Source organism: Ranitomeya imitator, chromosome 1 (assembly GCF_032444005.1).
Source record: "Ranitomeya imitator isolate aRanImi1 chromosome 1, aRanImi1.pri, whole genome shotgun sequence".
In the NCBI taxonomy this organism is placed as follows: domain Eukaryota; kingdom Metazoa; phylum Chordata; class Amphibia; order Anura; family Dendrobatidae; genus Ranitomeya; species Ranitomeya imitator.
The window spans coordinates 716,440,241-716,465,037 of record NC_091282.1 but is presented as its reverse complement, the minus strand read 5'-3'; the positions used below and the strand labels follow the sequence as shown (position 1 = coordinate 716,465,037).

The following is a 24,797-nucleotide window of genomic DNA, read 5'->3' as shown; positions in this document are numbered from 1 at the left end:
ATTAGTTATTGGTCGAGGGGTAGGTTCCCAAGTGCCTCTGCTGATATCATTGCAAAGAAGGTGTGGAGGAGCCTCAAACTTCACCCTTTGCACTGCTGAGGGTAAAATCCTCACCAATATTGGGCAGCCTAAATTGACAAGCTGCAGATCCCAAACCAGAAAACAAAAAGCAACTTTTTTACTGCAATCTTATTAAAATGTACCAGTGAGTGGGCTCTCACTCACTTGAAACAGACATTTGCACACATGTGTAGATCTCAAACTTGCCGCTCTTGTCAATTTACCTGCGAGTAGAGTTGAGCGACCTTGACCTTTTTAGAGTCGAGCCGGGTTTCGCGTAACCCGACTATCTCAAAAGTCGGGTCGAGTGAAATCGGCCGATTATGACGTAAAGTCGGGATCGACCGAAACACGAAACCCAATGCAAGTCAATGGGGCAGCATAGTCGGCAGTGAGTAGGGGCCAGTAAAACACCTAGAGTGCCCATTTTAATGTCAAAACCATCCATTCTTCTTAATGAAGCTTGTCAAGCGTAATTTACCTTATAATAATTGGAAGGCATTTGAAATTGGGGGTCATTTGGCTAAAGTTGTGGTGGGTAGGGCTGGTTCAAGTAATTAGTGGGCCCAGGAAATCTGGACCACGTCACGGCAGTGGAGCAGGGAGAGGTAAGTATTTCAACTTTGCAAGTGCTGTGAACCTGAGCAAGCAGGGGGGCCCACTCGTTGGCATTGGCACTGGCACAGGGCCCCTCAAAGTACAGCGGTGTGTTTGCACGGCGGGGGCGCCTCCCACCGGCAGCAACACTTTTGCGTACCATGAGAGGCCCTGTGCCAGTGACGTCGCCAACTAGTATTCCTCCCCCCACCTGATGAAGGAACCTGCACTTTCATCTGCACCTTCCTGTTTGTCCCCGTGTAAGGTGGTATGGTATGCGGGAAGGGGGACCTGACTTTCAGCAGGGTCACAATCTTGCAGTGTAGCGTGCACGGGAAATGTTGCGTTATGGGTCAATGTACCAGCAGACTCATCTATCACTGGCTGGGCAATGGGCAGGATGAGGAGGAAACACAGATATAGGCCCAAAGAATAAAGTGGGCTAAATGCAGTTCAAAATTGGTAACACAGGACTAATCAGGGGGCATTGCAGTGGAGGACAACTGGAATGAGAGGCTGACACAGAGTAGGCCCAAATCAGTAAGTAGTCGAAATGCAGTTCAAAATTGGCAACAGTAGTAAACAGGCGGCACAGCTTTGTTCAGTGGAGGAGAACAGCAAGGAGTGGCAGACACCGATAGTAGGCCCCAACCCAACTAGTAGGCCAAATGCAGTCTAACATTAACAACTACTTAACGAGCGCCTGAAAACGGAATTTCAGGACAGGAAACCAGGAGAACAGCAAGGAGCGGCAGACACCGATAGTAGGCCCCAAACCAACCAGTACGCCAAATGCAGTTGTTCCGTTTAACCACAATTTAATGAGAGCCTGAAGATAGAAGTTCAGGAAAGGCAACCTGGAGAACACCTTGGAGTGGAACACACCATCTCTCTACACCCCATACGCAATTTGTAGGCCTAATGCAGCGTAGTTTCCAACAACTACTAAACGAGAGCATGATGATCGAAGCATTGGCGAGGAAACCTGGGGAACACCTTGGAGTGGAACACACCATCTCTCTACACCCCATACCCAATTTGTAGGCCTAATGCAGCGCAGTTTCCAACAACTACTAAACGAGAGCATGATGATCGAAGCATTGGCGAGGAAACCTGGGGAACACCTTGGGGTGGAACACACCATCTCTCTACAGTGGAACACACCATCTCTCTACACCCCATACCCAATTTGTAGGCCTAATGCAGCGTAGTTTCCAACAACTACTAAACGAGAGCCGGAAGATCGAAGCTCAGGAAAGGCAACCTGGAGAACACCTTGGAGTGGAACACACCATCTCTCTACACCCCATACCCAATTTGTAGGCCCAATGCAGCGTAGTTTCCAACAACTACTAAACGAGAGCCGGAAGATCGAAGCAATGGAGAGGAAACCTGGGGAACACCTTGGAGTGTAACACACCATCTCTCTACATCCCATACCCAATTTGTAGGCCTAATGCAGCGTAGTTTCCAACAACTACTAAACGAGAGCCGGAAGATCGAAGCAATGGAGAGGAAACCTGGGGAACACCTTGGAGTGTAACACACCATCTCTCTACATCCCATACCCAATTTGTAGGCCTAATGCAGCGTAGTTTCCAACAACTACTAAACGAGAGCCGGAAGATCGAAGCAATGGAGAGGAAACCTGGGGAACACCTTGGAGTGGAACACACCATCTCTCTACACCCCATACCCAATTTGTAGGCCTAATGCAGCGTAGTTTCCAACAACTACTAAACGAGAGCATGATGATCGAAGCATTGGCGAGGAAACCTGGGGAACACCTTGGAGTGGAACACACCATCTCTCTACAGTGGAACACACCATCTCTCTACACCCCATACCCAATTTGTAGGCCTAATGCAGCGTAGTTTCCAACAACTACTAAACGAGAGCCGGAAGATCGAAGCTCAGGAAAGGCAACCTGGGGAACACCTTGGAGAGGAACACACCATCTCTCTACACCCCATACCCAATTTGTAGGCCTAATGCAGCGTAGTTTCCAACAACTACTAAACGAGAGCCGGAAGATCGAAGCAATGGAGAGGAAACCTGGGGAACACCTTGGAGTGTAACACACCATCTCTCTACACCCCATACCCAATTTGTAGGCCTAATGCAGCGTAGTTTCCAACAACTACTAAACGAGAGCCGGAAGATCGAAGCTCAGGAAAGGCAACCTGGAGAACACCTTGGAGTGGAACACACCATCTCTCTACACCCCATACCCAATTTGTAGGCCCAATGCAGCGTAGTTTCCAACAACTACTAAACGAGAGCCGGAAGATCGAAGCAATGGAGAGGAAACCTGGGGAACACCTTGGAGTGTAACACACCATCTCTCTACATCCCATACCCAATTTGTAGGCCTAATGCAGCGTAGTTTCCAACAACTACTAAACGAGAGCCGGAAGATCGAAGCAATGGAGAGGAAACCTGGGGAACACCTTGGAGTGTAACACACCATCTCTCTACATCCCATACCCAATTTGTAGGCCTAATGCAGCGTAGTTTCCAACAACTACTAAACGAGAGCCGGAAGATCGAAGCAATGGAGAGGAAACCTGGGGAACACCTTGGAGTGGAACACACCATCTCTCTACACCCCATACCCAATTTGTAGGCCTAATGCAGCGTAGTTTCCAACAACTACTAAACGAGAGCATGATGATCGAAGCATTGGCGAGGAAACCTGGGGAACACCTTGGAGTGGAACACACCATCTCTCTACAGTGGAACACACCATCTCTCTACACCCCATACCCAATTTGTAGGCCTAATGCAGCGTAGTTTCCAACAACTACTAAACGAGAGCCGGAAGATCGAAGCTCAGGAAAGGCAACCTGGGGAACACCTTGGAGAGGAACACACCATCTCTCTACACCCCATACCCAATTTGTAGGCCTAATGCAGCGTAGTTTCCAACAACTACTAAACGAGAGCCGGAAGATCGAAGCAATGGAGAGGAAACCTGGGGAACACCTTGGAGTGTAACACACCATCTCTCTACACCCCATACCCAATTTGTAGGCCTAATGCAGCGTAGTTTCCAACAACTACTAAACGAGAGCCGGAAGATCGAAGCAATGGAGAGGAAACCTGGGGAACACCTTGGAGTGGAACACACCATCTCTCTACACCCCATACCCAATTTGTAGGCCTAATGCAGCGTAGTTTCCAACAACTACTAAACGAGAGCCGGAAGATCGAAGCAATGGAGAGGAAACCTGGGGAACACCTTGGAGTGTAACACACCATCTCTCTACACCCCATACCCAATTTGTAGGCCTAATGCAGCGTAGTTTCCGACAACTACTAAACGAGAGCCGGAAGATCGAAGCAATGGAGAGGAAACCTGGGGAACACCTTGGAGTGTAACACACCATCTCTCTACACCCCATACCCAATTTGTAGGCCTAATGCAGCGTAGTTTCCAACAACTACTAAACGAGAGCATGAAGAGCGAAGCAATGGAGAGGAAACCTGGGGAACACCTTGGAGTGGAACACACCATCTCTCTACAGTGGAACACACCATCTCTACACCCCATACCCAATTTGTAGGCCTAATGCAGCGTAGTTTCCAACAACTACTAAACGAGAGCCGGAAGATCGAAGCTCAGGAAAGGTAACCTGGGGAACACCTTGGAGTGTAACAAACCCTCTCTCTACACCACGGAAGGGCTGATTCTTAGGAAGGAAGGCTGTCGGAAAGAAGCAGGGCGCGTCCGAGGGTGATTATATTCTTATTAGGTATATACTCACCCTCGGACGCGCCCTGCTTCTTTATTTGTAATGAATGTTTATTTGCAATGTGGTTTTGACTTATTCTATTTTTTTGGTAAATAATGATTTTATTATTTTCATTGTTTTGCATCTTCTTGGCAATAATATAAAGAAGACGCGACAGGACAACACTCGGTGGATGCCATATCTGTGTTTAAAATTGAAAAAACCTTTCAGTTAACTACTTGCAGGAGAAAGTTATTGTAGCTGGTGGCCATTTTTAGTACTGTACCAGATTTTTGTTGTATGTGTTTGTTTTTAATGTTAAAATGTCTGCATTTGATATCTCTCCAGTATTTTCTTTTTTATAAGCAACATACTTATTTTTATATTTTCTGATGTTGGTTCCAGGGGTACACGGGCAGCAGTGGTGTGGTCAGTGGAGGCCTAGTGGAAGGAGTGACCGCAGACAGGCATCGAAGGCCTAAAATAATAACACATGGCTGTAGGCAATTTTAAATTGGTTCCAGGGGTACACGGGCAGCAGTGGTGTGGTCAGTGGAGGCCTAGTGGAAGGAGTGACCGCAGACAGGCATCGAAGGCCTAAAATAATAACACATGGCTGTAGGCAATTTTAAATTGGTTCCAGGGGTACACGGGCAGCAGTGGTGTGGTCAGTGGAGGCCTAGTAGAAGGAGTCACCGCAGACAGGCATCAAAGGCCTAAAATAATAACACATGGCTGTAGGCAATTTTAAATTGGTTCCAGGGGTACACGGGCAGCAGTGGTGTGGTCAGTGGAGGCCTAGTGGAAGGAGTGACCGCAGACAGGCATCGAAGGCCTAAAATAATAACACATGGCTGTAGGCAATTTTAAATTGGTTCCAGGGGTACACGGGCAGCAGTGGTGTGGTCAGTGGAGGCCTAGTGGAAGGAGTGACCGCAGACAGGCATCGAAGGCCTAAAATAATAACACATGGCTGTAGGCAATTTTAAATTGGTTACAGGGGTACACGGGCAGCAGTGGTGTGGTCAGTGGAGGCCTAGTGGAAGGAGTGACCACAGACAGGCATCGAAGGCCTAACATAACAAAAATGTCAATACAATGGTATTGTCAGTGGCAGGCATTGAAGGATGTCAGCGCATAGACTAAACATTGGTGGAGCTGTGAGATAATTTTGCAAGTGGTAGAGCACTGTTTGAGCTGGGGTGGGGGGAAACTGTCTTGTGGCGGGCGGTACAGGCCCAGGGCCCCTCATATTACAACGGTGTGTCTGACGTTGGGTGCGCACCACCACCGTCAAAGACACTTTATTGTACTAGGAGGGACCCAGTGGCAGTGCCGTCGACCAAAAGCGGGCTCACCCACCTCTTCAGACAAACTGCACTCTCACGGGTGCTGTCGCCAAGTGTCGATACCACGGCCCCGTGTGGGGAGTTTGGCCATTTAGTGAGGTGTAAACATGTCGTATGCTGGACAATCAGGTGCAGAAAATTACGAGATTGGAAAAGGCATTCAGAATAGTCCACAGGCAAGACCTTTTCATAGGAAAGCTAGGTGTCAGCCGGGCAAGGTGGGGCAAAAGATTTCGAAATCCAGTTGTGGTTCATTTTAATGAAGGTTAGATCATCTACATTTTGGGTAGCCAGACGAGTCCTTTTTTCTGTTAGTATTGAACCTGCAGCACTGAATACTCTTTCTGATAGGACACTAGCTGCCGGGCAAGCAAGCTCCTGCAATGCATATTCTGCCAATTCTGGCCAGGTGTCTAATTTTGATGCCCAGTAATCAAATGGGAATGACGGTTGAGGGAGAACATCGATAAGGGATGAAAAATAGTTTGTAACCATACTGGACAAATGTTGTCTCCTGTCACTTTGAATTGATGCTGCAGTGCCTGTCCTGTCTGCGGTCATAGCAAAATCACTCCACAACCTGGTCAGAAAACCCCTCTGGCCAACGCCACTTCTGATTTCTGCCCCTCTAACTCCTCTGGTCTGCTGGCCCCTGCAGCTCGTGTGAGAACGATCACGGGCGCTGTGTGCAGGGAATGCCAGAAGCAAACGGTCAACAAGAGTTGATTGTTTGGTTGCTAATATTAGTTCCAAGTTCTCATGTGGCATTATATTTTGCAATTTGCCTTTATAGCGAGGATCAAGGAGGCAGGCCAACCAGTAATAGTCATCATTCATCATTTTAGTTATGCGTGTGTCCCTTTTGAGGATACGTAAGGCATAATCCGCCATGTGGGCCAAAGTTCCAGTTCTCAAATCTGCGGTTGTGCTTGGTTGAGGGGCAGTTTCAGGCAAATCCACGTCACTTGTGTCCCTCAAAAAACCAGAACCCGGCCTTGCCGCGCCACCAATTTCCAGTGGCCCCGGAAAAGCTTCCTCATTAAAAATATAATCATCCCCATCATCCTCCTCGTCCTCCTCCTCCTCTTCGCCCACTACCTCGTCCTGTACACTGCCCTGGCCAGACAATGGCTGACTGTCATCAAGGCTTTCCTCTTCCTCAGCTGCAGACGCCTGATCCTTTATGTGTGTCAAACTTTGCATCAGCAGACGCATTAGGGGGATGCTCATGCTTATTATGGCGTTGTCTGCACTAACCAGCCGTGTGCATTCCTCAAAACACTGAAGGACTTGACACATGTCTTGAATCTTCGACCACTGCACACCTGACAATTCCATGTCTGCCATCCTACTGCCTGCCCGTGTATGTGCATCCTCCCACAAAAACATAACAGCCCGCCTCTGTTCACACAGTCTCTGAAGCATGTGCAGTGTTGAGTTCCACCTTGTTGCAACGTCTATGATTAGGCGATGCTGGGGAAGGTTCAAAGAACGCTGATAGGTCTGCATACGGCTGGAGTGTACGGGCGAACGGCGGATATGTGAGCAAAGTCCACGCACTTTGAGGAGCAGGTCGGATAACCCCGAATAACTTTTCAGGAAGCACTGCACCACCAGGTTTAAGGTGTGAGCCAGGCAAGGAATGTGTTTCAGTTGGGAAAGGGAGATGGCAGCCATGAAATTCCTTCCGTTATCACTCACTACCTTGCCTGCCTCAAGATCTACAGTGCCCAGCCACGACTGCGTTTCTTTCTGCAAGAACTCGGACAGAACTTCCGCGGTGTGTCTGTTGTCGCCCAAACACTTCATAGCCAATACAGCCTGCTGACGTTTGCCAGTAGCTGCCCCATAATGGGAGACCTGGTGTGCAACAGTGGCAGCTGCGGATGGAGTGGTTGTGCGACTGCGGTCTGTGGACGAGCTCTCGCTTCTGCAGGAGGACGAAGAGGAGGAGGAGGGGGTGCGAACGGCTACAGCCAATTGTTTCCTAGACCGTGGGCTAGGCAGAACTGTCCCAAACTTGCTGTCCCCTATGGACCCTGCATCCACCACATTTACCCAGTGTGCCGTGATGGACACGTAACGTCCCTGGCCATGCCTACTGGTCCATGCATCTGTTGTCAGGTGCACCTTTGTGCTCACAGATTGCCTGAGTGCATGGACGATGCGCTCTTTAACATGCTGGTGGAGGGCTGGGATGGCTTTTCTGGAAAAAAAGTGTCGACTGGGTAGCTCGTAGCGTGGTACAGCGTAGTCCATCAGGGCTTTGAAAGCTTCGCTTTCAACTAACCGGTAGGGCATCATCTCTAACGAGATTAGTCTAGCTATGTGTGCGTTCAAACCCTGTGTACGCGGATGCGAGGCTAAGTACTTCTTTTTTCTAACCATAGTCTCATGTAGGGTGAGCTGGACTGGAGAGCTGGAGATCGTGGAACTAGCGGGGGTGCCGGTGGACATGGCAGACTGAGAGACGGTGGGAGATGGTATTGTTGCCACCGGTGCCCTAGATGCAGTGTTTCCTACTACGAAACTGGTGATTCCCTGACCCTGACTGCTTTGGCCTGGCAAAGAAACCTGCACAGATACTGCAGGTGGTGCGGAAAATGGTGGCCCTACACTGCCGGAAGGGATGTTGCGTTGCTGACTAGCTTCATTGGCCGAGGGTGCTACAACCTTAAGGGACGTTTGGTAGTTAGTCCAGGCTTGCAAATGCATGGTGGTTAAATGTCTATGCATGCAACTTGTATTGAGACTTCAGATTCTGTCCTCTGCTTAAGGTAGTTGAACATTTTTGACAGATGACTTTGCGCTGATCAATTGGATGTTGTTTAAAAAAATGCCAGACTGCACTCTTTCTAGCATCGGATACCTTTTCAGGCATTGCAGACTGAGCTTTAACCGGATGGCCACGCTGTCCTCCAACAGGTTTTGGCTTTGCCACGCGTTTTGGGCAAGATACGGGCCCGGCAGATGGAACCTGTTGCGATGTTGATGCCTGCTGCGGCCCCTCCTCCTCCGCTTCAGAACTGCTGCCGCCTGCACCCTGTTCCCCCAATGGCTGCCAATCGGGGTCAAGAACTGGGTCATCTATTACCTCTTCTTGTAGCTCGTGTGCAACTTCGTCTGTGTCACCGTGTCGGTCGGTGGTATAGCGTTCGTGATGGGGCAACATAGTCTCATCAGGGTCTGATTCTTGATCAGCACCCTGCGAGGGCAATGTTGTGGTCTGAGTCAAAGGACCAGCATAGTAGTCTGGCTGTGGCTGTGCATCAGTGCACTCCATGTCAGATTCAACTTGTAATGGGCATGGACTGTTAACTGCTTCACTTTCTAAGCCAGGGACGGTATGTGTAAAGAGCTCCATGGAGTAACCCGTTGTGTCGCCTGCTGCATTCTTCTCTGTTGTTGTTTTTGCTGAAGAGGACAAGGAAGCGACTTGTCCCTGACCGTGAACATCCACTAACGACGCGCTGCTTTGACATTTACCAGTTTCACGAGAGGAGGCAAAAGAGCTAGAGGCTGAGTCAGCAAGATAAGCCAAAACTTGCTCTTGCTGCTCCGGCTTTAAAAGCGGTTTTCCTACTCCCAGAAAAGGAAGCGTTCGAGGCCTTGTGTAGCCAGACGACGAACCTGGCTCCACAGCTCCAGACTTAGGTGCAATATTTTTTTTCCCACGACCAGCTGATGCTCCACCACTACCCTCATTACCAGCTGACAATGAACGCCCCCGGCCACGACCTCTTCCACCATACTTCCTCATTGTTTTAAAAACGTAAACAAACTAACGGTATTTGTTGCTGTCACACAAATTACACGGTGAGCTATAACTTCAGTATGATTTAGCTACCCCTTTACAGGTGAGTGAGACCACAACGAAAATCAGGCACAATGTTACACACTCTGTTGTTGGTGGCAACAAATGAGAGAGATGCCACACACGCAGGACTGTCACTGAAGCACAAATGTAAATATTAATCTCCCACTGATTTGATTTTTTTTTTTTTTTTTTAAGGGAGACTTTAGGAAAAAAAAATAATAGAATAAAATGATTTTTTCAGGAAGAATTTAGAAACCAAATAAAATAAAATGATTTTTTCAGGGAGAATTTAGAAAACAAATAAAACAAAAAAAGGCTTTCTATGGCCCACTGAGTGAGAGATGACGCACACAGGAGTCAGGAGTGGCACACAAGCCCAGAGGCCAATATTTATCTCCCACTGATTGATGTAGTGATTTTTTCAGGTAGATTTTGGAACCCAAATCAAGCTAAAAAAATAATAGGTTTTCTATGGCCCACAATTGGAGAGAGAGAGAGAGAGATGGCACACCCAGGAGTCAAGACTGGCACACAAGCAGAAAGGGCAATATTAATCTCCCACTGATTTGTTTTTTTTTTTTTGTTTTTTTTTTTTAGGGAGAATTTAGAAAACAAATAAAAAAAGGCTTTCTATGGCCCACTGAGTGAGAGATGACGCACACAGGAGTCAGGAGTGGCACACAAGCCCAGAGGCCAATATTTATCTCCCACTTTTTTTTTTTTGTTCCAGGGAAAATTTATAAACCCAATAAAAAAAATAATAAATAGGCTTTCTATGGCCCACTATCTGAGAGACAGAGAGAGATGGCACGCTTAGGACTGGCACACAAGCCCAAAGGCCAATATTAATCTCCCACTGATTGATTTATTGATTTTTTCAGGTAGAATTTAGAACCCAAATAAAGCAAAAAAAAAAAAAAAATGGGCTTTCTATGGCCCACTGAGTGAGTGATGATGCACACAGGAGTCAGGAGTGGCACACAAGCCCTGAGGCCAATATTTTTCTCCCACTGATTGATGTAGTGATTTTTTCAGGTAGATTTTATAACCCAAATCAAGCAAAAAAATAAATAGGCTTTCTATGGCCCACTGAGTGAGAGATGACACAGACAGGGATGGCACTCTAGCAGAAATGTCAATCTTAATCTCCCACAAAAAAAAAAAAAAAACAGGGAGTGTCCTTCAATTACTATCTCCCTGCAGTAATCTCAGCCAGGTATGGCAGGCAGCAATAAGGAGTGGACTGATGCACAAATTAAATAAAAAGTGTGTACAAACCAAAAAGATAGCTGTGCAGAAAGGAAGGAACAAGAGGATTTGTGCTTTGAAAAAAGCAGTTGGTTTGCACAGCGGCGTACACACAGCAATGCAGCTATCAGGGAGCCTTCTAGGGCAGCCCAATGAGCTACAGCGCTGAGGGGGAAAAAAAAAAAAAAAGTAGCTTCCACTGTCCCTGCACACCGAAGGTGGTGTTGGGCAGTGGAAATCGCTACAGCACAAGCGGTTTGGTGGTTAATGGACCCTGCCTAACGCTATCCCTGCTTCTGACGAAGCGGCAGCAACCTCTCCCTAAGCTCAGATCAGCAGCAGTAACATGGCGGTCGGCGGGAACGCCCCTTTATAGCCCCTGTGACGCCGCAGACAGCAAGCCAATCACTGCAATGCCCTTCTCTAAGATGGTGGGGACCAGGACCTATGTCATCACGCTGCCCACACTCTGCGTTTACCTTCATTGGCTGAGAAATGGCGCTTTTCGCGTCATTGAAACGCGACTTTGGCGCGAAAGTCGCGTACCGCATGGCCGACCCCGCACAGGGGTCGGATCGGGTTTCATGAAACCCGACTTTGCCAAAAGTCGGCGACTTTTGAAAATGAACGACCCGTTTCGCTCAACCCTACCTGCGAGTATTTTTAACAGCATGTGCATGGAATTTCTTACAATCTAATGCACTATGCCAACACTGGGGGGACTTCCCACAAGCAAATGCGCAGCAGGAAATCCTTTGCATTTTTGCTCCATGAGAATGAGAACATATCCTAAAGATCCTTCTGGTTTGCGAAATTGAAACAGTGCCGCCACGGTTTATAGGTGGTGTCTGGTTTTGCAACATAGCCCCATTAAAAACTACGTAAGAGCTACAATACCACAAACATCTTGGAGGCAGGATATATAGAAAAGGAGAAAGAGAAACAGCGCTTCATAGGGAATCCCTGTTGGTCCCAAATTATCCTCACCCAAAAATTGGTATTCTCTGTCGTTGTATCTTCTCACCTCTAGATGTTGCATTATGATATAGAGTTGAGCAAATTTTTTTAAAAAATCAGTGCCGATTATAATCAGTGGCAAATATTGTTTTTGCAATATTCACCAAACACAGCGGAACGTCATTGCAGTCAATGGGAGTAGAAATAAAAGAATATTGCTAGGAACCGATCATCAAACATAAATTCGGCATGAATAGGGTACCAATATGGCACATTCAGATTCGGCGACCAAGTCAGAACATATTCGCTCAAATCTAAATATGACTACAACCCCTGTCCGCTTTTGTAAGAACAACCACTCTAGCCACAACTTCCTGAACTTGTAGGATTCTGGTAAGGATAGTTTGTAGATAAGAAACTTGTTGATTGACAGTGGTAGAATGGAATCAATGTGCGATTGAGAGCTTATTTTCCACCAACTATCCTTAGATATGCATATCGTGTACACAGGCAACGGTTTTAAGAAAATAAAAAAGTAGTTAATGTTTTTGTTATACTGATTATCCCCTCTGATTGTTTAAATCTGAAGAAGTCCTTCCACATTCGGATGTTACATTTAGTAATTTGGTAGCTCTGTGCACTGCCAAGCAGAAGAGACGATGACTGAAAAAAGATAGGAGAATTGCGGGAGAAGTTTACTTATGAGGACAATGTAACCAGCAGAAGAAAATATCTGTTTTTTTTTCATAAACTTTTAGTCCTAATGTTAATCAGTTAAAGTTAGAAATCATTCCGCAACCAAAATCAGAGACCTAATAAAAATGGCCAGGTACAAAATTGGCCTAATCACTGCTGATGTCAGGCAAAAAAAAAAAAAAAAAAAAGACGACTAAATTGTGACAATGTTTTTTATATTTTCTATCTGAAAGAAGCGGTTTTACAAGTGATCGTCAAGTTAAGTGCTTTTATTTGCTTTTTTTTGTTGCCAAAATCTCTGAGCTACAGACATCCTTTCACTTCTAAAATTAAGTCAGGCATGATCTCATATTCACATGCTCCTTTTGATCTAATTTCCAATAGGACCATATTATGTTCACTAATTAACTAAATAACTTAGTTTAATTTATTTGGAAATTTGATAAGAACCATAGAGAGCAAGAACCAAGAAACTAAAATCAAGCAGGCAAATGATTGTTCTTGTTTGTGAACATTTTAACAGCTGTTGCAATTTTTTTTAAAAGCTTGAGAAGAAGAAAAGTCTGCCATTACTCTCTGTAACCGCAAACTGTCGAAACTTGACAGTGTACAATGTGCATGGGGGTCACAATTCCCCTGTATTCTCATTGTCGGAGTAATGGTCTTGTGGCCTCTTGTAGGAGATTTGCATACTTCTGGTCACATGCAGACTAGTCTCTCCTGTGCTTCTAATGTAGAACAATCAGAGTAGTGGAGGAAAGTCTAGTCAGCACATGACCACACCTATGCAAATTGCTCGCATATGATCACGTGATCTTGGGCAACTGTCACGTTCACAACAGTGAATGCTTTTTGGGATTTCTGTCTGCACTCTGGTTAAATTATCGATCCACCTTTGTATTGTGATATACTACTATAGATTTGCCACAATCACCAACTGATAGGGATGGTGTTGCGGTTTTGCGGGACTTTTAGAAGTGTGACAACCCAGGTTCCTGGTTGTCACAGTGGCATTGCTTTCCCCATGGGGAGAGTGATGTCATGCTTGGAAGCGAGGAAGGCTCTCTCTTATCAGGTAACCACAAACATGCAACATGTTCACACTCCAGGCCAGAAGGGGGAGCTCTGATCAAGCTTGTGGGTGGCTCCCGTATATATATATTCTGGTCTTGAGGAAAAGTGGAGTTAGTTAGTTCCTGTCAGAGAGACAGAGGAGAAGGAAGCAGAGGGGCCGTGCAGCCACGAGAAGTGCTGCAGCTCCTGGAAAGAAAGAGATAGAACAGAACGTTGCACAAAGCTGTAGAGAGTGTGGAGGGGAAGAGAAGCGCAGAAGAGCGAGGAACTTGGGAGAAAGCTGCGACTGGGCTACCACCCTACAGAGCGCAGACACCGGTGGCTGGAAGACTGGGGTTGAGTCGGACTCAAAGTGACACAACAGAAACCGGCAGGACAACTAGATTATATGTCAGCTGTCTGCCCTTACACCTTAGGACACAGTAGAGAGCACAGGCCGTGATAGAGACCCTGTAAAAAGGCTCAAGCTACCTGTCGTACGGGTAGTGTCCTACTAACATGGAGGACAGAGAGAACACGTGAGGACCTTGTGAGAGGCTTAAGGCAGCAAGGGACTACACTACAGCACTAGAAGGAAGGCTCCTATCCCCACCTGGTAAGGGGGACTCCCAACTCGCTTTCCAAGCCGGTCAGACCCTACCTGTAATCCAGGACCCTGGACTGTGGCTGCCTGAATCCTTCAGTAAACCAGGTAAAGAGACTGCAAACCTGTGTCCTCCATATCTTGCTACATCATTCACCATCTTCACCTATACACCGGGAGCCCTGGTGACCCAGATTCACCTGTGAGAAGCCATACCATCTTAGCTGCCATAACATCACCCCAGTGGACCCCTTTAAGCCGCGTCGGTCACCTCTGACTGAGAACCACAGCTGGCATCACGAAAACAACTTTATTCATAACTCTTTTCAAAACTTTTCCCTTAACATGAGCACCCAGGGCCACAGAACGGGTCGCCACCACCGTGACACATCCCTTTAAGTACCGGACCAGGTACAGGGTACCACACAGCCCTGGTGGGCGTTCCAAAAGCACTACAATCAAAGTTTTTACCTTCTTAATATTTTATGGTCATAATATTATATGGCACTGTGTACTTACAATTTCTCATTTTGCCTTTCTACCAGCTAATCTCTTTTCTCTGCTCTATATTGAAACAGTATCTTGTCCCTACATTTATCATTCCCCATTTTCAACTCATGATCCAGCTGCTGCCTCCACTTCCAGGGACTTTTACAGTGACTGACAAATCAAACATTGAAAATTGACATCCTGCTTCTATATAGAGCTCAGAAGGATTTATATAGTCAGATTTTAATCAGGTGATGTCATAAACCTAATGGAAAAGAGAAGAATTAACTGGGTAGAATGGCAAAATGGGCAAATGTAAGTACACATTGCTATATGATTACTGCAATATATTAAGAAAAAAAATGTGTGGTAGTGCTTCTTTAATGCTAACTAGGTATACAACAGATAGTGGGGAGTTGGTCCCAAATTTTATAAACCATCCAGGGACTATATTACAAAATCTATTATTGATCCCACCCCAGTTCTTCATTTTTTTGGTTGCACAGCCTAGAAATGACAAATATCCCAGAAGAAGAAAAAGTCTCTCATTTGTAACCTCCATAACTTAGCCAAGTGGATTACAGCTACAACAAGTGTCCCTCTGTCTTAAGAGTTCTCAGCACATATGTATAATACAGAGTCACCATGTAATGCCTGGTTTTGTCTACAGGTGCGCTGCTTCAGTCCACACAGATTAAATAGGATTGCTGATGGTTTCAGCAGTGGAACAACTTGTGACCAGTTCATATTTGGGTTACCCTTGAAAAAAAGGAATTGTAAAAAAGCTAGGGACTCCTTCAAATACTGAAAACTGTGTTTAATGTATAAAATTACATTAAAAAAAAAAGCTGAAGGGGAAAATGATATTTCATGTGCATGTATAATTTCTCATCCTTTTCTCTCTATTTCAGTACTGCGTGGAAATCATTATGAGATTATTACATTGAAGTGACCCATACTAATCAGTGGCAGTAATCAAGAGTGTGAGACGCTAATTGACAGTGGCAACCACTAACATTTGGTGGGTGGAGCATTGGAACACAGACTGGTGTCATGTTAGGGAAACCTTTAAGAGAAAAGGTCAGGAAACTTAAGAGGATAACAACACAATGGGGTCCAGGTTATGCAAACAAACCTCCAAGTTCTGTAAGATCAAGTAATCCATGAAATTTCCTCTTATGAGAGGTTTAAGCATCAGTAGCCTTATAGTCTACGAACACAAGTTCATAAGGTCTAATGTTACATTATATACCTTAGACAAAGAAAATTGTGGGCAGCATTACTAGAGCTGTAATAAATAAGAAATGAAATGGTAAAAATAAATAAAATGTTGTGCTCAATATTCCAGGTAACTGTGCTAAGCCCGGCATAACGAAATGTGAATTCTGACCACAATTAAAAGTTTTATCAAAGGAGTAATACTACAGTCTGGATGATCTAAAATAATCGGGAAAACAAAAGCAAAAAACCTATGAATACATACTATTCAAATAAAACTTATAATTTTAACTATGCAGTGAAAGGTGTAACCCAACAGATTACATACAGAACTGTGGATTTCTTTGACTGTAGGTAAAGGGGTTTCCACTACTTGGACAACCCCTTCTTGATCAAAATATTTGGCCCCAATAAAAACCTATACTCCCCTCCCGTGCTGGCGCCATTGCAGCGGTGTCAGAACTCAGGGTTCTGGAGCTATCGTGTAGTTTTTGTGACATTTGAGCCCGGCACCCAATCAGCACTGGCGTCACTGTCCCGGCCTTTGGACAAATCAAACATGAAGATGAAGTCCGGGCCGTAGCTGATCTCTCACTTCCTCTTCCTGTTCAATTTGAGAGGAGCCAGGGACAGTGATGCCAGCGCTGATTGGGTGCCAGGCTCAAGTGTCACAACAGCAGCGAAGGAGCTCCGGGGAGAGCGAGTGCCGACAGTGAGAACGGCACCAACACGGTAGGTGAATATAAGCTTTATTATATTATTGGGGCCAACTAGTGAAAATCTTCTTTAAAATCAATCATTTGTGCAATATAAAGTTAATGTATAGTTTTAGGGTAAAGGTTTTCAATCTTGAAGGTGTAAAAGTAGGTTTTGATCATAAAAATCATAAGTTGGAGGTTTAGGCAGAAAAAAGGCAATTGAAGTTTAGTGTAGATAAATGTAATTTCATGAACTTGGGCAGAAGAAACAAAATGTATAATTATGTACAAAATAGTAAAACACTGGGTAAAACAGTCTCTGAAAATGACTTGTGTGTATGGGTGGATGGCAAATGCAACTTAGTGACCAGTGCCAAGCAGCTGCTGCCAAAGCTAATAAAATAACGAGAAACATTTTAAGAGGCAAAGATTCTCATGACAAGAACATACCTTTGCCTCTATACAAGTCACTAGTGTGGCCATGCTTAGAATACTGAGTACAATTTTTGTCTGCGGTGTATAAGGAGATAGCTGAACTAGAGCGGGTGCAGAGAAGAGCCATCAAGCTTATTAATGGAATGGGTGTGACTGCAATACCAAAACAGTTAATCAAATCTAAGGTTATTCAGTTTGGAAAAAAATAAGCCTTAGAGGTGATCTTATTACAATGTACAAATTTATAAGGGGGCAGTACAGAGATCTTTTTAATGATCCTTTTACACTTAGGCCTTCAACGGTGACGATGGGGCATCCTCTACATCAAGAGGCAGGAAGGTTTAATCATAATCACAGATGGAGATTCTGTAATGTAAGAACTATGGATTCTTTACGGCATGAGAATTGAGACTATGGGTTCTTTCCAGTAAGAGCAGTGAGACTATGGAACGCTCTCTGCCACATGATGTTGTAATGGTTGATTCACTACAAAAGTTCAAGGAGGACCTGGATGCCTTTCTGAAAAAAAAAATATATTACAGGTTATGGGTACTGGATTCTGTAATGGGACGTTGAGCCAGGGAACTAGTGTGATTGACGTATTTGAAGTTAGGAAGGTATTTTTCCCCTAATTAGGATCTGCATCATGGTTTTTTGTTATGCCTTACTCAGAATCGACATGTTAAGTCATAGCTTGAACACTTGGCAGCAAGGTGGCGCAGTGGTTAGCACTACAGCCTTGCAGCGATAAGGTGCTGGGTTCAAATCCAACCAAGGACAACCTCTGCAAATAGTTTGTATGTTCTCCCCATGTTTGCATGGATATCCCCCAGGTTTATCTGATTTCCTCCCATATTCCAAAGACATACTGATAGGGAATCTAGATTGTGAGCCCCATCAGGGACAGGAATGAGATCTGTAAAGATGTGAAATTGATGGTGCAATATAATTGTGTAAAATAAACATGATGCAAAGCTTTAGAATGAAGATTAAGATTAACCTCATAGCTGCAAGTTAATAGTGTTTTTTTTTCTTGATCTAGCAGAAAAGACGACATCCACTGTTTGAACATCTATATGGCATATCGCTCATGAATTACGGTAATTCAAAACCAGTTACACAAATTTCTGGTTCATGCTGAAGTTTCGATTTCTGATATTTTTGATGACAAAAACACGATGCTTGTTGTTAAAAAATGATGGAGCCCTGACAAATACCCGACTTGCCTCATAAGTCAAAAGAGGTTGATCTAGATTAGATTTATTAGCATCTGCTTGAAAGTGGATTTGGCATAGACATATGTGATACAAAGTGCTGAAAAATTCCACCAACAGTGAGCAAGTCAGTCCAAATAAGCTGCTTGTTTTACATGCTTGATAATACATGAATTTAACATCCTTTAAGTTTCAGGTGATGTCTAAGATTAGAGAAAAAAAAGCATCACTTCACTGCAGGCAGTGTCTGATACACAGGTTAAAATAATGAACGCCGCGTGTGATCAGTGCATTGTACGGGTGTACAAAAAAAAACCTGAAAATTATTTGTGTGTACTATAACAAAACAACTGAAAAATAGTCTATGTGGTTCAAAGTGACTGATGCCCAAAACACAAAATCTAAAGAGGAATATTGCATGTGTACGGATGAGCAGTGACACAAGGAACCTTGTCACTTGCCCAAAACAGCCAATGTGGCTCAAGGAACAATGGGATTACAGGTATTTTGCACAAACGGGAGGATGCACAATTGGTGCAGCCACACAAGAGCCCAAGAGGTAAGGGACCACTCCTACTCCCAAAGCAGGTGGAATTGTGTATTATGTAGCTGAATTGTAAACTGATGTGGAATATGGTGGTGCCGTAGAAATAATAATAATAATAATAGCTATTGAACACTGGCTGTGTCTGCAACTGTTTTTCTACAAGGTCATGAGATCGGGGGGTCTCAAAGTGTAAATGCAAATGAAGGCAAAATAATTTTATCTACAGAATTCCATTCTAAGGGGAAAGAAGGATAGGTTATAAAGGTATGATTACTGGGGGCTCAACAACTGGGATCCCCACCATGAGAATAGGAGTCCCTAGGTGTAAATTTATTTGCAGAATTGCATCTTGAGGTACACCGCGTACCGTGTCGGAGCAACACAGATTCCTACGCGGTTGGTTGGCCGTTCTCAGGTAGTGCAGGAGCAGCTATCAGTTGATATGTCGGGTGTCTGGCCCCAGCGAAGTTATAGTCAAGCAAGGGAACTGATCACTTCTGCTAATTTTCTACATGAACCAAAAGAAAGGGTTTTTTTTTTTGTCTGTCAGCTTAAGGAAAACATTAACCAAGATCCTTATAAAACATGAACAACAATGAGACTTCTGCAAATTAAAAGTTTTCTTTCAATAATATATTAGAAAAAGAAATATCTTAAAATTAAGAAACCCAATCTACATGGTGCTGCTACGGCAGCCTTTGATCTTCCAGCCTCAAACATACCCGTCAAAGCGTAAGCAAAGCTTATAAACTGTTTATTTTATGTCCCAGCTTTAAAACGCCCTCCCCTCTCTAATCTTGGCCCTGCGCTTTTCTTCCTCAATCCCTTTTTACCAATTGAAAATTCTTTTCTTGGAGCTGTTAAGTTGTTGTTACACAAGTGCGGGGAGAAGTATTTCTCTTATTAAACAAGAAAGCTCTGTGGAGTTAAACACATGGCCTTACAGATGACAGAGAGGAATTCTTGCATGCTTCAAGTCCATTTCCCACAGATTTGATGTACACGGGTACTGAACCTCCCACCCCCAAGTTCATTTTTATTATTGTTATACACATCATATATTAACAAAGTATTCATATTGTTTACATTAATGTTATCATTTCATATTGCCGAGAAATTAGATTTCCATTATTATCATCCCCATTTGAAAAACATTTGTTTTTTCTTGTCGTTAGATCCCAGACTGATCATTCATCTGCTGATCTGCTTCCCAGTAATGACTGATTTTTGGTTCTAAAATGTTAAATAAGGAAATTCACTAAAATAAATATTTACACAGACAATAAATTTGTGACACTGAAATTTTAAGTTGACAAATTTTAGTAAAATAATTTAAGTGGTGTCTGATACTTAAAGTAGCTGTGCCAGCTGGACAACTTGTCTAAATTAGGAATCCCTGACAATGATTTTATTGATTTGCGTCAATCAGTTGACAACCTTGATCAGCTGGGAAGGTTGTGGAGGGACACAACTAGTCGGTGGCCACGGCAAGAGAAATGTGGTGTTACATGGCAGTCATTCAAATGAATGAGCCAACATTATTGTTGCCAGTGGATAGAGCAGTATTTGTCAGGTTCTCTTCAACGTGATAAATTCTCATGCCTTTTCTCAGGTTTGACATTCAACAACTCACTCAATACTGTCATGTACTGCCACTTTTTATTATATCATATCTGCGTAATTTTATACCTTGAATGCTTCAAAGAAAGACAATTTATTTACCTTCTAGATCTTTTCTCAGCTTTCTTAAGTCTTTTTCCAGATCCTCAAACTTCACCTGCGCGGCCAGCATGAAATCTTGCGGCTCAGGCATCGGGAAGACACTTTTATCGGTACCACCATCCTACAGAAAAGAAAGTTCTCAGAACTCAGTTTCTATGTTGATAAACAAAATATTATAAAAAGATGTAAAAAAAAAAAAATAAAAAAATAAAAAAATTGAGGGCATAAACAATAACAAAGAGCCAATATCACATTAAGGAATTCAAACAACTCTCTTACTCTTACCTTGTCAAAGTGGCGCAGATAATACCGGACCACGTAATCAACCAGACTGAGCCCATTATCCTGACGACAGAGGAAATTACAGTCATCTTATGATAGAATGCAAAATGAAACAATGTTAAATAACATGAAATGTAATGTCAGCTACTGGCTACTGTGAGAAATGAACAGGCCAATATGTATATACTGCATTTTTGGATATAAGACGCACCGGACCATAAGACGCACCGGACCATAAGACGCACCCAATTTTCTGAAGGCAAATGGGGGAAAAAATTAATGCATCAAATGGGGGGTCCGTCTTCCAGTCCTGAATTCAGCTTACCAGGGGGGATAGGCAGCGGATTCACAGGGGGTATTTGGTGGTCCGGCGATGATATTACCCAGACTGGTGCGCAGGTATTTCTGTGCGAGGGGCTACGGCAACGTTTTGTGAAAGCATGGCTGCTATGCGGTGGCCTCCGGGGAAACTTATCCCAGTCTGGTGCTGCAGGGCGATTATTTTGTCCCATCCCAGTCAGGTGTGGCAGGTTCAGTGGTGTGTGGACTATGGCGACATTTTGTGAAAGCCCGAAGCCCCTGCAATTCTATTGCCTTGATGCTGTGGCCTTCAGGAAAATGGCAGCCGGAGGCAGCGCATGCACAGATTGAGATCTCAGCAACGAGATCTCGCCCTGAATGCTCGGGAGACAATATCTCAGAGCAGAGATCTCAATCTGCGCATGCGCTGCCTCTGGCGGCCATTTTCCTGGAGGCCACAGCATCAAGGAAATAGAAGTTCGAGGGCTTCAGGCTTTCACAAAATGTCACTGGAGCCCCTCACACAACCAAACCTGCTACACCAGAATGGGATGGGAGCAAGACCATCGCCCTGCAGTGTCGGAAAACCGGAAGAATTGCCTGACTCCTGCTGCCACCATGCTAACTGTAAGTACATGTTGACTATAAGTTGCACCCTTGTTTTCCCCAAAAAAGTTTTGGGAAAAAAGTGAGTCTTATAGTCCAAAAAATATGGTACATACTAAAATGACATCATATTTAAATACCTGTCACAGTCCTTGAAAACAAGCTTAAAGTGGTAGTGTCACAATACGCATTTAAGACATAGCTAAAGAATATTCCATAAATGTCTGACATGCAAATTCCATCTTTGGGACCCACAATAATCTAAAAGAATGGTGGTCCACCGATCGCACATTCCAGCTTGCGACTGACCTGCAGTGACTGGAGAGATGGTAGCCAAAGCATGCTTTCTCTTGCATTAAATGCTATAGGAGCTGTGAATTAGGCTAAGTATATTCCTACCCACATCTATCAGATATCCTGTGGCAATGCCATAAATGTCTCTTATGAGAAACCCCCTTTAAAGTTTAGACCTAGGATGACAACTTCATATTTTTTATACAATCTATCAATACATTTTATAAGCAAAACCAACCAAAAGCTGCAAATTGTGTGCAGTCACAATAAGTAAAGCCAGTCAAGTCAATCTAGAAAAAAAAAAGTGGTGGAGGGGTAAGCCGTAGAGATGAGTGAATTTGCTTGTTTGTTGGTCTCTCCATGCATGTGTCGTGACTGTCACATAGCCACAACACATGCAGCTGCAGCGCTGATCAGCCGGCGCTATCCAGGAAGCTGGATTTCCTCTGCAGCTTATTCGGCAAGCGCTATAGCTTGCCGAATAAGAGGGAACCCAAACAAATTCGCTCATCTCTAGTAAGCAGAGCCAATATTACAAATAGGTGTACACACCAATTTTTCTACTCATAATAACATTAATTTGCTAATACTACAGAAGAATTGCTCAACAGGATATCAAATTAGCAAAATATATTTTGAAAAAAAAAATTGGGCAATGCGAAATCCTCCTAATCATCAAAAGTGCTCAGTATGTCCTCATAGGTGTACCTACTGTAATATTGTACTATTTATGACCACAGGGAGGAGTTACCTTCAACTTTAGATGTCACAGACAAGACAGTTTAGCGCTTTATTGTTTATCAAACATGTATATAAGCTTTTTCCATGTATCAACTTATAATCAAGGACTTTCAGATGTCTTGGCAAGTATACAGTGTATCAGTAGACTATTCCCTAGGGGGAGATCTACAACTCACAATTATGTCACCCAAGTCTTCACACAACTCCGACATTCCACAAATGGTTCCACTGGACTTCTCCGACAGCCAGACACATGTCACCACATATAAGCAGCCCAACAGATAAGGATCCACCAATCATTAATTCACACATGGGAAACACTCAATATACATTTCTTTAACACATACAACACCCTCTGAATGGAATTCAATCAACTTGTCATCTACCAGCTAGGCACAACATATCAATACCAACCATTGCAAATACCATTCTTTACGCCGAAGCTCTGGTTTTGTGCCAAAGTCTGTTCGTTATTTTACTTTTAAACATACGATCTTGTACATTGTTTCTTTGGAATATTCTATTGTAAGAAATGCAACAACCACCATGCACGCAATTACAAAATCACTGCTACTTCCCTGTAGGTGCCATGAGCAGAACCTTAATTGTGAAGTGCTGTGGAATGTGTTAGCGCTATATAAATAAAAATAATTATTATAAGCACTATTGGCTGCAGATTTTATTTTATGAATGGACCGCTAACAAAATGTATCACAAAGTGCAGACAGGACAAACCTCTTAATTTGTACAATACCGGCAACTGTAAAGTCGCTCAACCAATACCCGTGAAGATGATTATCTCATTGCAAAAACATTTTGGAAGGCTTTGCTTATCATTTTAAAGGCTATGTGGAATTTTCTTCCTAAATGCAACATTAAGTCATTTTCTAGACTTCATTAAACATTTTCAACCATTTTGCTGCTGCACAGTGTTGGGAAGTCCTTTACTTGGCTTCATGCTTTTACACAAATGTTACAAATCCATTTCAGCTCCTGGTAATGATATACTCTTCCTCCCTTCTCTCAGTACTAGACATTGTGTCAGGAAATGGGATGTAATTGAATACAGAACGCCATAGCATGGAGAGTGGACAAAGTATCTACAGTCTCAGGGAAAGCAGAGAAACCAGGTTATAGAAAAGAAGAAATAAGAGCATGATAGATGTTGTGTTGACACTGTATGTGCTACTGATATCACAGCACCAAGGATACAAAAAGACCTGACATCTAGTCTTCATAACTACAAGGGAAAAATCTGTAGATTGGATCAGTTGGCTAAGTGTGGTAATGGTGGTAGGGGGCTGAACATGAATAAAGGAATGAAAATTAACCACTAACAAATGTAAAAATCATTTTTCCAAGTCAAAGATTTTGCATGTCAAGGGTCAACATGGGTATTTGTAATTGTGTCAAATTGCTCATTGAAAAAAAAAATACTGAAAGATTGGAGAAATTCAGTTAATGGGGCAACATTAGAGTTCCCTCCACTGCGGAGGATCTTAACAGTCACTGCGCGGGTGGAAAACTTGTTATTTAAGGTTAATATGGCCACTTGATTTTGAAGATCAATGGTGCTTCCTGTCATTATAATCAGCAAGATGACATTCTGGTAATATTCTATAGTGTTAAAACTTTTGAGATTGCCTTAAGTTTTAGTTCCATATTAACGATACAAAGCCCAACAGAAACTAGAGGAAAGCAGTAAACTGTATGATCTTATCTTGCCTTAAAACACTAACAAGAGATTAATTTCTCCATCTGTGAGATGTATCACACTATTTCATGTGTTTTCATCTTGTCAGAATTGCTTTTTATTTATGCATATTAATTCTCGCCACCTGATTTTATTACTACTATTATAAATTATTGATCACTTTTTATTTACTACTATGTTACAGACAAAAGTCCATCAAAACCTGTCTATATATCTGAAGTGTTGATCCAGTGGAAAGTAAAACACAACTATGACGTGGTTGCCAACAGCCTCATTTTGCAATTTACAATATGACAAAAGCAGTAAAGCAGTTTAAAAAAACAAAAACACACCACCACATAAAAAATAAATAATCCTGAATATAAGTTTCATTTTTATTCTCTTAAAAAGTTAATTAACCCTGCTGTTCTGTTGGTCAAAAA

General features: G+C 43.5%; 1 protein-coding gene across 3 annotated transcripts in view; it reads right to left on the bottom strand.

Moving 5' to 3' along the window:
* The window catches only part of FMN1 (formin 1), a 429,179-nt gene that overhangs the window by 26,863 nt on the left and 377,519 nt on the right, over positions 1-24,797 (bottom strand). For all 3 annotated transcript variants that reach the window (XM_069732424.1, XM_069732432.1, XM_069732428.1), the window contains 2 exons: positions 20,724-20,783; positions 20,439-20,559 (listed from right to left, as the gene is read on the bottom strand). In XM_069732424.1, the coding sequence (XP_069588525.1) occupies positions 20,439-20,559; positions 20,724-20,783 (181 nt within the window). The remainder of the gene's footprint in view (positions 1-20,438; positions 20,560-20,723; positions 20,784-24,797) is intronic.